Below are 15,673 nucleotides of genomic sequence, written 5' to 3'. Positions count from 1 at the left end.
AAATGCGAGTGAGCAAAATGACATCCCGGCCAGACTTTTTCCAAGTTCGCGATCAGCAACATCAAGTTGCCGATCGCGAACGTGGAAAATAAACCTCCCGGCGAGATTCTCAATGCGGGGAGGTCCTGTTTCTCATCGCGAGTGGTCGCGTATGCTCGCGATTGCTCACGATGAGAAACTACAAGTCCGCATTGAGAAAACTGCCGCTTGAGTACAAATCTACTCAAGCGGCAGAAAACGACTGCTTGCACTGTGCAAGGTGCCGTTTGCAATCATTGCACAGTGCGGACAAGCATCCGGCACTGTGCAAGCATTGCGACCAGCATTTCCTAACGCACTACGCAGTTCGCGTAGTTCTATGCATAGCTCCCTTAGTGCGAAGTGCACTTAGCCAAGCTACGCGTAGCAGTACTACGCGAACTACGCCCAGGGTTAGTTTCACCATGCCCTAGTCGCTGCTCCACCACCACCCCCCTGATCCTCAGCTGCCCCTCAACCAAATTATGTGCGTGGGAATCGATGCTACAACACTCAAGCCACACACCCCCTTATGTTCCACAATCATCATAAACATAAGATTAGAAATATACATAAATCTAATTTTCAGTTTGAAGGTGCTTGGTCCAAGGGGAAAACGTATCAGAAAGTAAGCTGCTTTTGTATTAAGGTAAATGAAACTGTTAAACATATATAGGAGTTGTTTGATATAAGGATATTTTTATGCCCAATTTTTCGTGAAAATGGACCCAGAATTGTAGGAGATACTACATTGCTATACTTCAATGTCAAAATATAAAAACATATTAGTTGCATTGTAAAATTATTCAAGTTTGTTTTAATTGTTTATAGCTTGTTAGAAAACGATTGTAATTTACTGTATTTTGTAACTTTTTTATTGTTGTTTATCTGGTATGAAGTTGATTTTTGAAATTCTACGTTTTGACTGTATTAATCTACACAATGAAAAGATTTTTTTTTTTAGATCTGGTCGAGAGAAAACTTTAGCTGTCTCTCTGGTCTCATTCAGATTTTCTGTTGGCTTTTAGTTTGTTCTCCTAATCCATTTGTCTACTCAAGTGTGATTCTCTTTTTACTTACTCCCACCAGAGCATACATCATCGGGCAGTAGGTTAGCACTCTTCAACCATTAACTGTCTTCAGTGTGAGTGTTGGCATTTTGATTGTGCACAGGGAGATAGCTGCTTAAATAGTAGTTACTTGAGTATCGCGGCCAGGAGGCTAATCTCTGCTGCAGAGGAAGAGGTGTGGTGACTGACTCCGGAATCTGGGGATCACGGTTCGATCCCTGGCACCGGTTGCAGATTAGCCCAGCACCATGTGACTCTGGGCAATAGCTTGCTTAATCTTCCCGACGGCCCCCAGCGCCTAGAGACCCTTACGGGTGATTGTGCACTTTACAAATGTGGATTATTCATTTAATTGAGTTTTCTTATTTGTTTTGGCAATAGGTCATGTTTTACTTATAATTGTGCAAACATAAGCACACCACATTTAGACAGCATTGTTTTTACTTTGAATTATTTTTAGGCTTGCAAAACCTATTCCATAGGTTTACAAACAGAAAGTAACCTTGCACCGTGCCAAGGTCAGATATATTGGCTTTGCCAGTGCTGTTTTATTTTCTTATGTTTATATTTTTTGACACCTTTGTGTCACCTTTTTCTTTATGCTTATAGAATGAAGTATGTTTTTTGATACACATTTATTTTATCAAGCCTCCGTGTCAGGCATAGATATTTAACTTTTTTAACATTCATGATTAACAATAGCTGAACGTTTTGTGTGTATTGGCTTATACAATGGCTATGAAAGCTCATTTCTGCAGTATGCTTGCAAGAAATATATGATGTTATGCTTCGCATTCATAGTAAAAGAGCCTTTGGTTTGCATTACAAATGTAGTTATCAGTGTTGAGGTTGAAGCCTACCAGACAGTGCCAATTTCTTGTTTACTAACAGCATCTTAGGGACATTCTGAAAGCAATTCATGATAATGCATTCCTCCCATTGTTTACCATTGGTTATGTGTTTTGTAACTCACATTTGCTTCCTTTCTATTTGCTGGCTTTATTTGTTTTAGGCTGTCCAGCTTGAGTTTGTCCATCCCGTGCAGCATAGCCTATTTACTGTATTCTTCCACTCCACTCTATGACATGCCACTCCACTCTACTCTATGAAATGCTACACTACGCCACGCCACTCAATAACATGCCACTCCACTCTGTGCCACTCAATGACATGCCCCTCCACTTTATGCCACTTCAGTCTACACCACTCCACTCTATGGCACAAAACTCTACTCCACTCTATGACACTCCACTCTGCCACATTCTATGCCACTACATGCTGTGACACTTCTCTCCACTCTACACCACTCTACAATACTCCACTCTACGTCACTCTACTCTGTGCCACTGCACTCTACACCACTCTACTCTTCGCCACTGCACTCTACACCACTCTACTCTTCCTCACTCTCTGACACTCCACTCCATCTCAATCTACTCCTCTACCCCACTCTTTGCCATTCCACTCTATACCATTCTATACCACTATGGATCACTCTTTGACACTTCACTCTATGACACTCCTCTTCAGAACACTCCACTCAATGACAATCCACTCAATGCCACTCCACTCTACATAATACATAGTGGTCTTGCGACAGTGCTATCAAACCAGACCGTAAATATCTAAATCCAAGTTTAGAGCTTACTGCTTACCTGATATTTGCATTGCCTAACTTTTTTCTAAGTATTTTTTCTAAAATAGTATGCAAATATGCATGTAAAATGAGTAAGGATTTCAAAATACAGTTTCTACAAAGTGTTAACTTATAAAAAGAACTACTGAGTTTTCATTTCTTGATTCTCGTCTTTCCACAATTATATCCCTTTCTATATAGGGAAGTTGTTTATAAAGCTGTGCATTTAAAAACTTAACACAGGTATAGTACCTAGCACATTCTACATCAAGATTTACCATGAAACCTGTGGAAAGATGGGCGGGTTGTAAACAGAGGGTATGGAAATGAGCAATATCCTTCATGCAACACCTTCCTCAGTGACAATGATTGCTCCAAAATAATAAGACATCTCAAGTCAAATAACTACTATCATGACACCCTCTCCACTATATCATAAAAACACATTTCACCTTTTTGTACAAGTCTGGTACTTTATGATTATTGCTTCACACACATGCCCAAATCATGCTCATATTAAAAAAGTAAACCGTGACCTCAACATTGTAAACACACTTGAACCTATTTCTAACCTCCCATGGCTCAGAAAAGCTATTAAAATTGTGTCCAATCAACTAATATCTTATAGCAACAAGGAAGACAAGGAACACCTACTAGCAGGTTATCAATCTGGCCTCTGCACTGGCTGCCAAACTGAAAAGCCACTGCAGAAATCTATGTGACTACAGCCCACCCTGTATGAGCTCTCTGTCTTGTCATTCTTCCCAATCCTCCAGTGGCAATTGACACAACCTTAATCTCACCCCTGTAAATTAAAACGGCTTTCCAAAGACAAGTGCCATTCTAGCAAACCATCATGAAATAACAAAAAATTGGAAAGCATACCTCTGGAAAAGCTCCACTGTCTTGCAGTGTTTCTCTGAGTTCAATCTCGACAGCCATAACTATCAATCTTTGTCTTGAGTCGCTTAGCACTCTATTTAAAAGAAGGAGTGTCTCTATTCATTGGTATATGAATGACACAACTTTTCTTTAAAGAGTAATGAGTAAAATACACACTTACTCTTCATTAATGCATGCCAAACTTAAAAATGCTAACACCATGAAATTATGATATTCTACTTCTCATGCCGATGGCACAAACAGGTTTCTCCCCCACCGATTGATGGACGAAATTTCTCTCCCGCCTTGGCGTTTCACTATGAACTCTACTATCTAATTCCGCCCACACATCAACAAAATTGATAAAACTGCCAATTATCACACCCCCTGCTTAAAAAGATGAAATGCCCACTTTTAACCACACCTGAAATTGCCATCACATGTCATGGTCATTTCTTAATGTGATTTTTGAAATACCATATTTGCATACTTAATACAATCCCTACTCACTCTACTGAAAGTGGTTCTTCACACGACTGTCAAATTCCTATCTTCCACAAGTAATATGATCGCATGTCACCCATACTAAAAGACTTGCACTCAATGAAGCCTGAATAAAATAGGAAATGTGCCGCCTGTTGTATATAACCATTAATCAAAAGAATCTGCCCTACTAAAAAGACTTACTATTTTGGTGTGTCAAAAAGAACTCAGAAGGCAAAACAAACTTTACAAGCCTAAATTGCACCCTTTTGATCAGTAAACAATACCATTTCTTTTAGTTAAATTGGGCCATAAGGCAAGTATGCTCACATCCTCGCAATGCACTGCTAAATACCTTCCATATTACATCACTCTTGGCATCATTGATAACATTACTAAAACATCTTAAATTAGATTATTAATGACAACACTGTGCATGGCGGTGGTGAGAGCTGCTGGATAGAACTGCCTAAAGACTGCTATCACTGCTGAATTCGGATTATAATATTCTAATGAAGATCTTGGATTAAATGTATATTATATACCATAGCTATTTAATAAGAATGACAGTGATTGGCTTTATATTTGTGCGAACAGTATATAATGTGGACTTTGTTTTAGACTTTGGCGGACAGGGTACACCAACAAAACGTAGTGGGTGTCCCATCCACCATGTTACACATGCATTATAGTGAATGGTGCTCTAAATACAGTGGACGGGACATCTGCCACGTTTTTACCCTGGGCACCAAACTCTGCTTAAGGGCAGAGTTTTGCATTTTTTATATTTGACCTGTCATTTTTGCTTCTTGTCTGAGAGATGTATTTATTTACTGTAATTCTTACCATCTTTCATAGATTTCTTCAACAAAACAATAGCTCCTGATATTGTATGTGAAACATCTGATGAAATAGAGCTGTGCGCCACTCAGTCGCTCTACCTGAAACAAGTGCCAAGGTTGACTATCCGAGTCATGCTTCCAGAATTACAAGATGCAACCATGACTTTCTCTAACCAAGACATAATAGACCAGTTGAAGGACACTGTTTCTCCGGATCAGTTTAGCAATATAAAGGTTTCAGAAAGCACAAAGGAATTCATTCGACTAGAAGGGGAGGCAGACACCAAAGGTTTGGCCCAGGCTTTTTTGGCAAAACTGCATGAAAGTGTTATCAAGTTGAATGGTCTAACGGAGGTCTTGAAAGTGGAAGTTAAAGAAGCTCAAATTAATTTTCCATTTAAACAAAGCTGGGAGTCTTCACTGCAAGCAACAAAGGAATTGAAGGAAAATGAGGAACCCGAAGATGGGCAAAAGCAAGATATCCCATCTAGTCTATATTTAGAAGGGTTGCCTTGCCAATGGTTTCTTTCAACTGGTTGCAATGGTGTAAAGCCAAGTGTAGATATTTTAAAACAAGTTTTTGAAACATTTGGAACTGTGAAGGTTATTGATATCCCCATGCTAGAATCCTGTGCCGTGGAAATGTCTGGAGAAGGTTGTGATAATGCCTCTTTGGGATGTCTTGACACTTTTGAAGCTTTCATCCAGTATGAAGACTCAAAAAGCTTGAGAAAGGCAATGGAGTCCTTACGAGGAATGCAACTGATATTTAAAGGAGAAGACGGGAAAAGCGTGCCATGCAATATGAAGGTAGGTTCATTTGTAATTTTCTTTAATGTAATTAAACTGATTTAGCTGAATTCTTGTGGAAAAAAATATGATCTCTTTATCTGGATTAATTTGCTTGTCTGACTGTCTTGCACTACTGTTTAAGTTGCTTACAATAACTAATCGCAGTAGGTTATTAATTTGAACAATTCCAGTGGACTAAGTTGACTTCTGTCAATCTCAATCTGCTATCTTTACCCATCTTTTGTGGTGCTGCAAAACTATGCACAAACCTCTGGTCTTATACTTTCATGTCTTAAAGTATCTCTTCGCAGTAGAAATCATCCATGTCTGCAGTTCTCTGTGCCTACTTCCACTCCCATTTTCCATCCCTTATCCATATATCTCCATCAGTACTATCCATCCCATACAGTCTGACCTTCTTCTTTCCTATAAAGGTATACCTTCTCAAATCTGTTTTCTAATGTTATTTTACATAGTTATCTATTACTGCTGTGTCTTCAGTGCTTTATTAAGCCGAATTCATAAATAGAAATTCTACCACCCCAAAAAACCCTACCCTAAAAGACCCTTAACGGTGATATCCACAGATGTGGGATCTGTTTTGTGTTCTTCTGAGTCCACCAAAAGTGCAAATATGAAATAAGCATAAATTACAGCAGATACGGCACTGGAACAGGACTACAGTTCTGAACGGATCCATGGATGACAATGCATGCACAGGCGCTATTTTGGCTTTGGTGAATCTAGCAGCCAACCCATTTAAATAATGTTTGCTCCAATATGCTTCTGCATTGTGGCTCTTGAATTTCTGTTCTGTGCCATGGTGGTTTTGGTGGGAGAACATCTTGTCAGGGAAAAAATCCTTTATGTAGCTAAATTAATTAATCACCACATCTGCAACAAAGGGAGGGCCAGCATGTTTAATATATATTCACAAAATGAAACAGCTGGAGAGTGACTCCACCATAAGAGAAGCACAAGTCATTCTCAAATTACACACAATGTGAGTCCATTCTTATAATACTATTTTTGACAAACAGGCATAACTTCAATACAATATTAACAATAGAAAAAGCTTCCTGCTTTTCTGTTCTTTTTGGAACATCATCTGCTGCTCTGAATTTCCTGCAAAATATCCAAGTCACAAAGGTTCCCAGAAACACACAATATGAGGAGGAAAAAACACTTGAAAGTCAGACCGCATTTAGACCTTTTTTCAAAGCAGGCTGTAGATTATTTACCAGATAAATGTGCAACTTAACCACACGTTTAAACAGCCTCATACAAAATTTCCTTCTTTACTTGGTAATAATGCTTCACAGTTTCTAGGTGAAAGACAGGTAAAACAGAATATTGAATAGAATTATTAGGGCATAAGCTAAATTAGGGGTGTGTTTGCTTTCAGTCCCCTCCCTAGTCGATTCTTCAACTACTTCTTCAGTACACCTGTACATTTCCCCAACTTCTATATTTTGCATCTCTTTATTTCTTATTATAGGAAACATACCTCCCGCCTTAGCTGTAACCCTCTTGCAACATACTAAGATAATTGGAAATACTAGGCACATCAATAGCAACAGAACTATTTAGGCAACAAGACCTTAGAAAAACCCGACATCCAGGATGGCACCCAGTTAAACCAGCCAGTGAACCACTCACCTGGAGCACCCGCCTCTTTCTTTATTTATGTATGCAAGGTATACAAAGTCAAAATGGCCTGAGTCAGGTTCCCTTCACCTTTATCATTTGCTGGTATAAAAGTGCAGCATAGGGAACCAATCTTCTTGCACACTCCCCCTTCGATCCCTGTCATCAAGTCCAATATATATTGATGCTCCATTCCCATAAGTCTAATTGAACCCAGTTCCTCTTCAATGCAATTAAAGTCATCTTCTGTCGCATTAATGGTCTTCATCAATTCCCATTGGGTAATTTGCACCCAGCGAGCAGTTGGTTTTGCTTCAAATATGGGTAACAGACTTCCCCCTGTTTGAAAGAAAAATTTGAATGCTTACCTGTTAGTACTTGGTGAGGGATCAAATGATGATCCTTTGAAGGGCCATTTCCCTACACATCCAAAGCCAAGGGAAAGCAGTAAAACGAATTATTTTTCAATGTCTCATACATTTTTGATATTTTACTTTTTAATAAGCCATTCATTCCCTCAACTATTCCGTTATTCTCTGGGTGGTAAATTGATGTTCCACTCCTAGTAGTATAGTAATTTGCTGAAATACTGTCTTAGCGAAGTATTTGCCATTATTGTTGCATATTGACACTGGAACCCTTCACCTCAGTAGGACCTCTCTCACAAGGAATTTGGCTGCTTGGTCTGCATCACACCTGGAGCAGGGTTCCGCTTCAATCCATCATTAAATTGATATACCACTACTAACAAGTACCTATATCTGTTACATTTTTGTATCATATTTACAAAGTCTATATGTAACTCTATGAATGGACCTATTGGTCTTGGAATGGAGGATGAAGGCATTGATCTCTTATTAGAGTACTGATCGCACACATGATATGTGTGAGAAGTTGGCCCGATATGCAACGTTCGCTATTCTAGCGACCGCTATGTATCGTTCCAACGACCCTTATGGTGTTTGGTTGTAAGTCAACCTATAGACCAGCTATCCTAGTAGCGTGGATACGAGCAGTCTAAGGCTAAAGACTCGAGAGGGCGTGTTAAGCCAGCTGTTTACCACACATGTACCCCTTGAACACCCAGTGAAAGGACACCACACAAGTGTTATGAAAATAAACAGGATATTTATTAAGAATCACAACAGCCCTGTACTCTTTATGAGGACAGGGTACTAAGCACAAACCAAATCTCTTTAGCAAATACTTCAAGTGCACAGTTTAAAACAAGTGTCCGAGGACACGGAAAGGTTAAGGTCTCGGGCGGACCCGATAAGGCAAGTCGGAAGCGAGGGACTCGGGACCCTAGAGTAAGGAGGCTATGCAGGCACCGAAATGCCGAGTTACCTAGCCACGAGGGCTGCGGCTGCACAAGTCTTACAGGTGTCGGGGTCTTCGCTGACGAGCCAGGAGCCGGAAGGAAGGAGTTGCTGGCCGGCGACCAGTGCTGAATAGTTCGTAGAGATCCAAGCCTGGATCGGAGATTGATGAAACCTGAAAGCAGAGGGGACCAAGTTCGTACTACTAGCCAGTAGTTAGAGGGTACCAGGAAGGCACCGGTTGGCCGTCACCTCGACTAGGTGAGTGGGCGACGCTAGGCTCTGCAGTCTCACGGACCAGGAGGCGTTGTCGGCGACCACGGTGGAGGTGCGAGCTGTCCCACGAAGGATGATGCTGTCGGCGTCGCTGGGCCCAGGATGGGGCAACAAGCCTTGGCAGATCTCAGGGCCACGGGGTGGGCCTAAGATGGCGTCTTGAGTGGACCAGGAGGGTCCGGGGTGCTTCTCGCAAAGATGGAAGCAAGGGCCAGTCTGGAGCAACCAGACCAGCAGTGATGATTCTCGGATGTCGTCACAGAAGGGCACAAGCCAGCGGCGAGTGACCAGACAACGTGCTGAGCAGCGAGCAGAAGGGCCCCACGCAGATCGTGGAGATGCTGGGAGACTGCACTTCGGTGCTAGAGCGGCTCAGGGTCGGGGCTTCTCGGACCCCAGAGCACTCACCAGAGAGTTACCTCGATGGTCGTGCTGGTTTTTAAGAGCGTGCAGGTTCTGATGATGGCCGGTCCCTCGAGGTCTCGTCGCACCCACAGATCACAGCTGAGCTGATGACGTGGGTAGAGGTCAGAGGTGCCAGGGAAGCCGGTTCTCGTCGAGCTGGGCCGTCGGATCCTTGAGGAGGGACTTGCAGCAAACCGCAGAGTTCTTAGTTGGTGCCCGCTGATGCAGGGTGACTACTCCTTAGCCACAAGGGAGAAATCTTGAGAAGAGTCTTGAATGTCCTTTCGTGGAAAGTAGTTCGTGATTCAAAGATGATCTAATTTGGAAGGGTCCCGCTCCGGTCTTTATCCTAAAGAAAGGGGTGGGTACATGACTAGGTCCTGCCCTAAGGGTGGGACCAGGAAGGGGGGTAGTTACGCCCCTCTCCCCTGCCGGCTTTCCCCAGGCCAGGGCTGTCGCCCCTGGAACTGGTTCTAACCGGCAGATGTGTAGTGAGCACCGGGGTGCCACTCCGCAGTCACCTTCTCGCCAAAGCCCTACCTACCCAGAATACACAAACCCTGTCTGGGACGGTGCGAACAGCGCCCTCGACAGGAAACCCTTTGTCCATGTGCTCCTCGCTGGAAGGACTCCCAGCAGCAGGAGGTCAGACTTGTGTCTGTGGTGGCAGCATCCATTTTGTGGAGCTGAGGCTTCGGTTAACTTTAACCGGGGTTCACAGTTACTTACATGTCGTGTCCCTCTAGAAGGGTGGGATACTAACCTCATCGCCAGAATTGGTGAGAGGGCAGCACCCCGATTCGTATGACACCTTACTCGACATGCTTTGATAACGCGATACCGGAGTTACCGATATGGTACGCGTTATCATGGAACAGCTATTGGGTCTTGATTCCGCAAGCTGCAGCCGGGCTCGGCTCGGGCCTGAACCTAGCTCACACGAGCCCACGCACTCTGCCTTCAGGATTGATAAGGCCTGCCATAGGAGTGACTGATAGGGACTCGGGTGTCCAGTGTATGGTTAGATATAGGGCTACTATACCTAAAGCGAAGGGTGGTTACACGTCTTCGCCCCAGCTGTCGTGCAGCCAGTTGTGTCAAATTTAAGAGGCCAGCCAGGGGTGGCATAATACATGCTGCAGCCCCTGGTGGCCCTGGGTACACCTATGCCCTGCGTTACGGGGTCTGATAAGGTGGCCCAGTACCAATTGGTAAATGCACCTAGGGTACATATCGTAATTTAGAAAGAGAACAGCCAGGCTGTGGGTCTGATTAGCAGGCCCACAGCCAGAGAAAGTCGTAAACCAGTGAAACAAAAGCAAAAAATCTGGGTGATCATAGGATTGCAGACCCTACTCTCCTACATGACCCCCCCCCCAAACGTCGGAACACTAAGCTAACCTTGACCAGGTGAGTCTTCTTGTTCTAAGTGGAAATATCTGGAGAGCCCATCGGCATTGCCATGATCAGTACCAGGTCTGTGTTCCACTGTAAAGTCCATCCCCTGTAGGGAAATGGACCACCTAAGCAGTTTGGGGTTTTCACCCTTCATCTGATTTAGCCACAAGAGGGGCTTATGGTCGGTCTGAATCTTGAAGTGAGTGCCAAACAAGTATGGCCTCAGCTTCTTCAGGGCCCAAACCACAGCAAAGGCCTCCCTCTCAATAGCTGACCAATTCTTCTCTCTAGGGGTCAGCCTTCTACTTATAAAAGCAATGGGCTGGTCTTGACCATCAAAATTCAGTTGAGAAAGAACAGCTCCCACACCCAACTCAGAAGCATCTGTTTGGACAATGAATGGTTTGGAGTAGTCCGGACTCTTGAGGATAGGCGCCGTGCACATGGCCTGCTTTAGGTCATCGAATGCTTTTTGACAGCTCGCTGTCCACTGAACCTTTTTTGGCATTTTCTTGCTTGTCAGTTCGTTTAATGGTGTCACGATGGAACCATAGTTCCTGACAAACTTCCGGTAGTATCCAGTCAGGCCCAAGAAAGCTCGAACCTGAGTCTGGGTGGTTGGAGGAGCCCAGTCCCTGATTGACTGTATCTTGCTCTCCAGTGGCTGAACCTGGCCTCCACCTACAAGGTGGCCCAGGTATACAACCTGTGTCTGCCCTATCTGGCACTTGGTGGCCTTGATAGTGAGACCTGCTGCTTGCAGTGCCTCTAACATCTTCCGCAGGTGGACCAGGTGATCCTCCCAGGTGGAGCTAAAGACAGCGATATCGTCAAGATACGCCGCGCAGAAGTCATCCAGCCCAGTAAGGACTTGATTCACCAACCGTTGGAAGGTGGCAGGTGCATTTTTCAGACCGAAGGGCATCACCACGAACTGATAATGCCCACCAGGGGTTGAAAATGCGGTTTTAGGTTTGGCGTCCTCAGCTAACCTGATTTGCCAATACCCAGCTGTCAGGTCAAACGTACTTAGGTAGTTGGCCGAAGCCAATCTATCGATAAGCTCGTCTGCCCTTGGTATTGGGTGGGCGTCAGTCTTAGTGACTGCATTGAGACCCCTGTAGTCTACGCAGAACCTCATCTCTCTCTTACCACCCTGGGTGTGAGGTTTCGGCACTAGAACTACGGGACTAGCCCAAGGGCTATCCGAGGGTTCAATGACTCCCAGCTCCAACATTTTCTGCACTTCATTCTTGATGCAGTCTCTAACGTGATCAGGCTGCCTGTAGATTTTACTCTTGACGGGCAAGCTGTCACCAGTGTCAACCTCATGGGTGCACCAATCGGTCGGGCTGGGTGTTAGAGAAAACATATGTCTGAACGACTGAAGAACCTGTTTACAGTCGCTCTGTTGATGTTCGGAGAGGCTGCCACAAAAGACAACACCATCTACCGATCCATCGTCAGGATTCTGAGTGAGCAGGTCGGGGAGAGGGTCACTCTCCTCCTCCTGTCCCTCATCTAGGGCCATGAGCAAACTCATGTCCTTCCTGTCGACATATGCTTTTAGCCTGTTGACATGGAGCACCCTGTGGGGGCTCCGGGGAGTTCCCAGGTCGACCAGGTAGGTGACCTCTCCCTTTTTCTCCAGGATGGTGTAGGGCCCGGACCATTTGTCCTTGAGTGCTGCTGGGGCCACTGGCTCCAACACCCACACCTTCTGTCCGGGCTGGTAAACAGTCAAGACAGCCTTTTGGTCATGCCAAGCTTTTTGGAGTTCTTGGCTGGCCTTAAGGTTTTCAGATGCCTTTTCCATGTATTCCGCCATCCGCGAGCGGAGGCCGAGCACATAGTCCACTATGTTGGTTGCAGGCTTTTTGAGAGGTCTCTCCCATCCTTCCTTCACCAAACACAGTGGTCCCCTTACAGGATGCCCGTACAAAAGTTCAAAAGGGCTGTAGCCAACCCCCTTCTGTGGGACTTCTCTGTAGGCGAACAAGAGGCAGGGGATCAGGACGTCCCATCTACGCCGAAGCTTTTCCGGTAGTCCATGAATCATCCCTTTTAGGGTCCTGTTGAATCTCTCAACAAGCCCATTGCATTGTGGGTGATAGGGTGTAGTGAACTTGTAGTTAACACCACATTCCTTCCACATAGCAGTTAAGTAGCTCGACATAAAGTTTGCACCTCTGTCGGAGACGACCTCCTTAGGGAAGCCCACTCTGGAGAACACTCCAACTAGGGCTCTTGCCACAACAGGTGCTGTAGTGGTCCTAAGGGGAATAGCTTCAGGATACCTGGTGGCATGATCCACTACCACCAGTATAAACTTGTGCCCTGATGCTGTAGGTGGTTCCATGGGACCGACGATGTCGATCCCCACCCGTTCAAAGGGTACCCCCACCACAGGCAATGGTATAAGGGGGGCCTTTGTCGTGCCACCTGACTTACCACTGGCTTGGCAAGTGACACAGGAGCGGCAAAACTCCTTGGTATCTTCGTTCATGTGTGGCCAGTGAAAGTGTGAGACAAGCCTGTCCCACGTTTTCGTCTGGCCCAAGTGACCTGCTAAGGGAATCTCGTGGGCCAAGGTAAGTAGGAAACCACGCTGAGACAAGGGTACAACCAGCCTCCTGGTCATGCCAGGCTTGGGGTCTCTTGACTCAGTGTACAGGAGTCCATCTTCCCAGTATACCTTGTGGGTACCTGTGGCGTTCCCAGCAGCCTCAGCAGCAGCCTGCTGCCTGAGGGGTTCAAGAGAAGGGCAGTCTAACTGGTCCTTCCCCAGGTCTTCCCTTGAGGGTCCCCCTGAACCCAAGAATTCAACTTGATCAAGTTCGAATTCCCTAGGCTCAGTTTCCCGCAATTCCTGTAGGTCAGCCTCCTCTGAGACTTGATCCTCGACCTGGGGCAAGGGAGAAGGCGCAGCCTCAACCCTACTGCTCTTTTTCTTGGGAGGTGTCTGGTCCGTTGTTCCAGGATCCAGCACCTGTTCAGTGGGGCATTTCCTGACCTGTGACCTAGTCACGGCGAACACATGTGCTGGCAAACCTAACATTTCCATGTGAGTCCGGTGCTCCACTTCTGACCATTGTGACGACTCCAAATCATTGCCCAACAAACAATCCACTGGGAGGTCTGGACTAACTACAACCTTCTTTTGGCCAGTTACCCCTCCCCAGGAGAAAGCTACAATTGCCATACTGTGATTGGTAGTGACATTGCTTGCATTGGTCACCAGGAATTCTGTACCTGGCATGATATGTCCAGGGTCCACAAAGTTAGGCGTCACCATGGTGACGCTGGCACAAGTGTCCCTATAGGCCTGAGCCATCTTTCCATTTATGAAAGGCGTCTGTCGGTATTTGCCCAAGGAATTGGGGCTTACGCCAGGGAAGACGTCCACGTCCCCTGTACTGACAAGGACAGCCTGAGTGAGTGTGCCAACTAAGTTGTCACGCCCCTCAGAACCCAGGGTTAACCCTACTAAACCCTTGGGAGGCGCACTACCACTGCTGACTGTACTAGGGGGCACAGGTGCCTTAGGGGCTGCAGTGGCAGGAGTCTGCCCTCCTCCTTTCTTGGTGCACTCACTAAACCAGTGAGATTTACTTTTACAGTACTGGCACCATCTTTTGGATTGGCCTTCTTTCTTCTTTTGGGGAGCCTGACCCCCACCCTCTTTGGGTTGTTGGGGACCTGTCGAAGACTTCTGGTCATTTTGTTCCCCTTTAGAATCTTTACCCTTCTGGTCTGCTTTCTTCTGACCACCTTGATTCTGGCCCTGGTTCTGTTTAACTCTTGTACGAACCCATCTGTCTGCCTTCTTACCCAATTCTTGGGGAGAGGTCAGATCCGAGTCGACAAGATGCTGATGCAACAACTGGTTCTGACAATTGTTTAAAATTTGCTCTCTCATCATCAAATTATACAATCCTTCGTAATCAGTAACCTTACTGCCCAGCAACCAGCCCTCAAAAGCCTTAGTGGCACAATCGACAAAATCAGACCAATCTTGAGACTGCGTTTTCTGGGTATCCCTGAACAGCACCCTGTACTGCTCAGTGGTTAGGCCGAACCCTTCAACGAGTGTATTTTTCAAGATTTGGTAATTGTTAGCATTCTCTACCCTTGTGGTGAGGAGCTTGTCTCTTCCTTTTCCTTCAAAGGAGAGCCACAAGATAGCTGCCCACTGACTCTGGGGAACGCCCTGCACAGTGCAGGCCCTCTCCAAAGCAGTAATCCATTTGTGGATGTCGTCCCCTTGTTTAAAGGGGGGCACTATCTTACCAAGGTGTTTCGTATCGAAACTCTTTTCCCTATTACTAGGTACATTGCTGCCACCAGTGGGGACTACCCCACTTAACTGTTGCTCTCTTGCAAAGGCAAGCCTCTCCTTGGCCAGGGCAAGTTCTTCCCTTTCAATCCTTAGATTAGCTGCCCTTTCCTTAGCTTCGTACACTCTCCTCTGGGGGGACGTCATCCCTCTCTGAGACGAGTTGTGAGAGCCATTGGTTTGAAGGGATCTGCCAGAGCCTCTTGACAGAGATCTGGCTCGTCCGTTCCCAATGTTAAGCTGACCTGATAGTGGCCCCAGGGGTCCCCCAGTACCGCTATCATGTTTGCTTAAGTTGGACCTGCTAAGTCTGACGACTTCTACCTGTCCCTTATCTGCCTCATCCCCAGAGAGATCCTCATCCTCATCCTCCTCCACATCCTCGTTCTCGGTTGCGAGGTGAATGAGGTCAGGATCGTCTCGGGTTCCCTCGAGGGGAGGCATGTCTCCTTCTGGATTAGAAGAGCTGCGCAGTTTCTCAGCTCTCCTGGCATCATAAGTCTCCAAGAGACCAATCAGAAAGGACGTTGTGGGGTTAGACCCCTGCTGAATCTTCCTGGAGTGACACA

The 15,673-nt window shown here is 45.5% G+C and overlaps 1 protein-coding gene across 1 annotated transcript in view; it reads left to right on the top strand.

The window, feature by feature from the left end:
• Window positions 1-15,673, top strand: part of LOC147718603 (A-kinase anchor protein 17B-like) — a 670,645-nt gene that overhangs the window by 219,401 nt on the left and 435,571 nt on the right. The window contains exon 2 of the mRNA XM_086918564.1: window positions 4,948-5,741. Coding sequence (XP_086774690.1) covers window positions 4,948-5,741 — 794 coding nt within the window. The remainder of the gene's footprint in view (window positions 1-4,947; window positions 5,742-15,673) is intronic.

This window comes from Lissotriton vulgaris, chromosome 4_1, assembly GCF_964263255.1.
Source record: "Lissotriton vulgaris chromosome 4_1, aLisVul1.2, whole genome shotgun sequence".
Taxonomy (NCBI): Eukaryota; Metazoa; Chordata; class Amphibia; order Caudata; family Salamandridae; genus Lissotriton; species Lissotriton vulgaris.
This window is presented reverse-complemented; position numbering and strand designations above follow the sequence as displayed.